The sequence below is a fragment of the Tympanuchus pallidicinctus genome, unplaced genomic scaffold (genome assembly GCF_026119805.1).
Source record: "Tympanuchus pallidicinctus isolate F22 unplaced genomic scaffold, pur_lepc_1.0 scaffold89, whole genome shotgun sequence".
NCBI lineage: Eukaryota > Metazoa > Chordata > Aves > Galliformes > Phasianidae > Tympanuchus > Tympanuchus pallidicinctus.
In genome coordinates this window covers 71,644-77,643 of record NW_026294812.1, presented here as the reverse complement: position 1 = coordinate 77,643, position 6,000 = coordinate 71,644, and the positions used below count along the sequence as shown (strand labels likewise).

Below are 6,000 nucleotides of genomic sequence, written 5' to 3'. Positions count from 1 at the left end.
TAGGACACTTAGGGTGCCTTAGGGACCCATTGGGACACATTGGATGCCTAAGGGACCTATTAGAATCCTTATGGTGCCAGGAGAACCTGTTAGGATCAATATGGTGCCATGGGGAACCATTGAGTGCCTTAGAACATTAGGTACCCATTAGGTTCCATAGGGTCCCCATTAGCACATTAGGATCCGTAGGTTGCTTTAGGGACCCATAGGGATCCATAGGGTGCCATGGGGACCTATAAGGTGCCTTAGGGACGTATTAGGATCCATAGGGTGCCTTAGGGACCCACTGGGACCCACAGGGTACCTTAGGGACCATTAGGATCCGTAGGGTGCCTCAGGACCCCGAGGGTGCCTTTGGGACCTGTTAGGATTTATAGGGTGCAACAAGGAACTGTAGGGTGCCTTAGGGACCCATTAGGATTCACAGGGTGCCAGGGAAACCCTTAGGGTGCTTTAGGGGCCCATTAGGATCCATAGGGTGCCTTAGGTCCCCCTTAGGATTCATAGGGTGCCATAGGGACACATAGGATCCTGAGGGTGCCTCATGAACCATTAGGATCCATAGGGTGCTACGGGGAACGTACCGTGCCTTAGGGACCCATTAGGACCCATAGGGTGCCAGGGGAACCGGTTAGGATCAATATGGTGCCATGGTGACCCATTGGGTGCCTTAGAGACCCATTAGGATCCATGAGGTGCCATGGAGACTTGTAGGGTGCCTTAGGGAACTATTACGATCCATAGGGTGCCATACGGACCCACTCGGATCCATAGAGTGCCATGGGGACCCACTAGGATCCATAGGGTGCCATGGGTTCCCATCAGGATCCTCAGGGTGCCTTATGGACCATTAGGATCCATAGGGTGCTATGGGGAACGTACGGTGCCTTAGGGACCTATTAGGACCCATAGGGTGCCATGGGGACCCATAGGGATCCATAGGATGCCTTAGGGACCCATTAGGATCCATAGGGTGCCAGGGGAATCTGTTAGGATCCATAGAGTGCCATGGGAACCCATTGTATGTTTTAGAGAACCATTAGGATCCATAGGGTGCCGGGGAAACCCATAGGGTGCTTTAGAGACCCATTAGGATCTATAGGGTGCCATGGGGACCTGTAGGGTGCCTTAGGGACCCATTAGGATCCTTAGGGAACCAGGGGGACCCATTAGGATCCATAGAGTGCTATGGGGACCTGTAGGGTGCCTTAGGGATGCATTAGGATTTATAGGGTGCCATGGAGACCTACGAGGCTCCCTAGTCCACCCTTGGGTGCCATAAGTATCCATAGGGTGCCATGGGGACCACATACAGGCCACACCTCGAACGCTGTGTTCAGTTTTGGGCCCCTCACTGCAGGAAAGACGTTGAGGCCCCAATGTGCAGAGAAGGGCAACGAAAGTGGTGAGGGGTCTGGAGCACAGGGCTGCTGAGGATGCCGATGGCATGGAGAGCAGAGGAACGAAGGGAGAGCAGGCAGAGGGGGGCCGGCACTCCCAGCCGGGCCGGGCAGCAGCCACCGCCTCACAATGCATCACAATGGGCCTCACAAGCGCCGTCATGGCGTCGCCGCGACGACGTTTGTGACACGGGCGCCCAGGGGGGTATAAAGGCGGAGCGCGGCGGCGGGTCCCACATCCTGAAGGAGCATCTGGCCGAGAGCAGACGCATCCGCAGGAGGAGCTCCAGCATGGCTGGCGCGAACGAGGAGCGAGCCGCCGGCACGAGGCGGAACAGGAGGAGTGAGGCCGGCCCCGCAGCGGGGCGCGCCTCCGGACCCATGGACACGGACAGCAAAGGTGTGCGGGGCCGCGGCCAGCTCGGAGCGGGGCTGCAGCCGCCCTTGGTGCTGAGACGGCGCGTCGCTCTGCCGCCTCGCTCCCGCCTGGCAGCCGGAGGGGCGCCGGGCAGCGGCAGATCGGAGCGTGACCTGCTTTTCCTCTGCCCTGCAGAGCGAGTCGCCGTCTGGGACGCGGTGGCCGCCTACGTCCGGGAGCAGCTCGTGGCACACAAGGTGCGTCGGCCGGCAGTTCCTCCTCTCCCCGTCCGGCCTGGGCTTCCTCTGAGGCTTTCCCTGCATACGCAGCGGGAGACTCCCGCCGCACTTCTCTCCTGGGCGTCCTACGGGCTCCCTGCAGACGCACGATCCCTCGTGCCGGGCGCTGTCGGATCTCGGGGCCGATGCCACTCTCTGGAAGCCTCTGGATCCCGCGAAGCCGCTTCCGCCCCGCCTGCTGTGCCGCATCTGGGAGGGCAAGGGGCAGGAGAGCGCCATGCGGCCCTTCCCAAAGCCATTCCCGACGCCCCGGCTCGTGCCTCTGAGTGGCGGCAGAGGCTCCTGAGCTCTGTCCCTGCGTCGGAGCCCCTGCGGCTCTTCCCGCCGGCCGGCCCGTAACCCTTCTGCCCTGCCTTTCTCTTCCGCCCACAGGGGGTCTGGATTCCCACCTTCGGCTCCTTTGACACCGTCTCCAAAGACGTCTGGACCGAGGACGGGACCGTGACTCTGCGGTGGCCCGTGTTCCACCTGGCCGCCAACCTCATGGCCACGCACCACCTCAAGGCCCGCAGGGAGTCCCTGCCAGGTAGGAGGGGGGATTCCGCTGCTTCCGGCTGCGTGGACGGGGCCGAGGGCCGCTGCCTCTGTGCCCACCAGCAAAGCTCCCCCTCTGAGGAGCCTGTCCGAACGCGGGGCTGTTCCGGCTGAGCTCCGCCAGCAGCTCTTCTAGGGAAGCGCCTGTGGGAAACCAACCCTGCCGTCAATTCTGTCCCTCGCATCTTTCAGTGCACAGGAAGTTGGAACCGCTGATATACAGCAAGGCGGCCGCAGGTGCCGCCGTGAGCTGGCAGAGCCTGAGGACCGGCATCCAGAGCACCGTGTCCCTGCTCTCCGGCTGCCTGCGGGACGGGCAGAACGTAGCCGTCGTGCTGAAGGACGTCGGCGTGCTGCTCATAGACGGGCTGACGTTCCATATGAGATTCTACTACGGCTTCCTGGAGCAGCTGTCTGGGAAAGAGGAGCTCAGCAGAGCTGCTCTCAAGGTGAGCCGCCATTTCTGCGCGGCCCAGGCAGAGCCGTGACCTCGCGGTGCCCGCACGCGGCCCACCAGGAGCTGCCGGCTGCTCGGGCCGTGTGAGTGCCGAGCTGCTGCCGGCTCTCCCTGCCTCGGGCTCCCCGCGTCCCCGGCGCCTCAGCCGTGACCAGGACGTCCCACCTCCTCCCCGTTTCTCCCCCGCAGGCCCCCTGGCTGCTGGACGCGGTGGTGTCCCCGGCAGCACCGTTGGCCTCCCTGGCGCTCTCCGGCTGCCTCATCGTCTTTCCCATGTGAGTGCGTTGGTGGCTGTGGCTGCTGCCTGGTGCGGCCGCTCGGCTCTCGTTGCGCAGCGCTTGTTCCTCGTGTCCGTGCCTGTCCTGCCCGTGAGCGTGTGTCGTGGGATCGCAGACTGAGCTGGGCTGGACGGAACCCCGAAAGGCACCTCGCCCACCCCCCTGCGGGGAATAGGGACCCCAGAGGAGGTTGCTCTGAGCCTGGTCCAGCAGGCCTCGACTGCCCGTCCGGGCGTCCGCCAGCTCTCTGGGCAAGATGCTGCGGTGCCTCGCCGCCCTTCTGTCCAGCGCTCCTTCCTTACGTCTGACCCAAACCTTCCCTCCTGCCCTTGGAAGCTATTTCCCCTGCCCCCGTCCCGACGGACCCTGCTCGAGGCTTTAGAAAGCAGCGTCCTGCACGCAGTGTGACAACGTGCCTGAGAGCAGACGGCCAGAGAGCAGCAAGGAGCGCTGGAGCGCTGCGTCACACCACTCCCTGTCTTCTCCTCTCGCGCAGGTTTCACATGGAGTTGGTGCCCAAAGCACTGCCCACAATGCGCCGCAAGGCCTCAGCGAGCCTCTCTGGTCGGGAGAAAACAAAGCAAGACGACGCTTTGCCACCTCTTGCACCTCTCGACCAGGGCAAGAAAGGTAAAGCAGCCGCCGGCTCCTTCCCGCGGCACGGGCAGCCAAGCGGAGCTGGGAAATGCCCCGCTGACCATCAGCCCAGGGGTCTGATGGCGGCACAGCTTCCCGTCAGCTCAGCACGGCCCCAAAGCCATCGGCCCCCGGCCCCTTCCCATCAGCGACTGCCGGCCTCTCCCAAACAAAGGCGCTGGCTGTGCCGTGTCCCTGGCCCCGGCTTGGTCCGGGCTGATCTCAGGCCCTGCCCTCCCCCGACCGAAGGATCCGGCCCCCAAAGTCACCCCGCCACCTAGTTGTCGCCCCCCGGCTCCTCTTTCCCAAAGCCGACGCCTCCCCTTCCCCATTGCAGTGAGATTTGCTGCCCGGCCGACCTTCATCAAGCGGCTGAGCTCAGACAGCATGGATGGAGGACAGCTCCGGCGGATCAGGAGCTTGCTGCTGAAGGAGAGCTCCAAGGCCAGGTGAGGCTGGAGGCTCCGGCCTGCCGTGCACACGGGGGCGACCCGATGAGAGCCCATTCCCCAGCCCAAAGGGTCCCTGTTGGTGGGGATGAGGACCGGGACCCCCCGGCTCACAGGGCCGCCCCTCTGCGCGTCTCAGGAGCCACGGGGCAGCCGGCGAGCAGCCTGTGGGCAGGGCTATGTTGCGGCCCAGGCTCCCGGCTCAGGCTGCCGGCGTGCGGCCCGAAGCCATCGGCCACTCACGCGGCCCCCTCCCGCTCTGTCCTTCCAGTCTGCTGCCGCCGATCCAGCCGCTGCCCGAAGCCCAGGAGCAGCCGGTGAGCTGCCAGCCGCAGGGGGAGGCAGGAACGTGGAGCCAGCAAGATCTGCGCCGAGCACCGGGAGGCAAACACGTGAGATTCCCCGAGGAACTGGGAGAAGGAAAAGCCCATCGTGCGGGTGCGGCGCGAATCCTGCCGGCGGCCAAGCACTCGCCCTCTCAGATCACCTTGAGGATAGCAGCGTTCCAAGGAGGCTCCCGAAGATCTGCCTCCAGGGCTGCGTTCACAGAGCCGCACGGCAGAGCATCCAGGCTCCCGCTGGCGTGCGACTCGGTGTGGCTCCTCAGGCAGAGGGTGAAGAAGAAGAGGGCGGCGCAAGAAGCGCTGGAGCAGGCGGCAGCATCAGTGCCTCGTGCGGAGCCCAGGCTACCCGAGGAGCCTCCCGTCCACCGCTCTGGATCCCTGCCGCCCCTACGGGAAGAAACGGAGGCTCCCGAGAGTCAGGCCACGCAGAGCGAGGCCCCCCCCCGCAGGAGGTGCCCCATGCTGGCCATGCTGAGGCGGGCATGGTGCGCCCAGTGCGGAGGCCGCAGAACAGAGGCGTGAATCCCAGCCGCAGCGCATCTCCAACACAAGCGGGCTGCCCAGGGCCCTGTCCGACCCGGCCTCCAGGGACGGGGCACCCACAGCCTCCCTCCCTGGGCATCCTGTTCCCGCAGCTCTGCGCACAGCGATCTGACCCAACATCCCATCTTCCACTCGGCACCGCTTCCCTTGGCTGACCATCAGCCACGCCATCAGAACTGACTCCCCTCCCATCCGCAGGCTCCCTTTCGGGATGGAAGGCTGCGACGCCGTCACCCCGCAGCCTTCCCTTCTGCAGACCAACCAAGGAGACCTGGAGCGAAATGTTGAGGGGCAGAACCATCAATAAACATCCTTTCAACATCCCCACACTGCCTGCGATGGCATCACTGCGTCCGTTTGCGCCGGTGGAGGGAGAAAGCATTGCGGGAGGGCATCAGAGCGTCCATCAGAGCCTGTGGGCAGACATGGGACCCCACAGAGACCCCCTAGGGACAAAGAGGGAGACACAGAGACCCAACAGGGACACAGAGACACCCCACAGGGACAGCATAGGGACAGACAGGGACCCCATAGGGACCCCATAAGGATACATAGAGACATCAAAGGGACACATAGGGAGCCAGTAGGGACACAGAGAAATCATATAGAGACCCCACAGGGACACACAGGGACACAGAGAGCCCCCATAGGGGAAGACACCCATAGAGACCCCATAGGCAGACAACCAGGCTGCCGCTTCGG

At 63.9% G+C, this 6,000-nt stretch overlaps 1 protein-coding gene across 1 annotated transcript; it reads left to right on the top strand.

Annotated features, from left to right (window-relative positions):
• The first annotated feature begins 681 nt into the window (after nt 1-681).
• Nucleotides 682-5,529, top strand: LOC128074283 (uncharacterized). Its single transcript, XM_052669980.1, has 8 exons — nt 682-1,800; nt 1,954-2,015; nt 2,430-2,583; nt 2,784-3,040; nt 3,238-3,323; nt 3,823-3,956; nt 4,300-4,411; nt 4,683-5,529. Exons 1-8 carry the CDS (start codon nt 1,437-1,439, stop codon nt 5,275-5,277), a joined length of 1,764 nt encoding a protein of 587 aa, XP_052525940.1. The 5' UTR covers nt 682-1,436; the 3' UTR covers nt 5,278-5,529.
• Nucleotides 5,530-6,000: the final 471 nt, after the last annotated feature.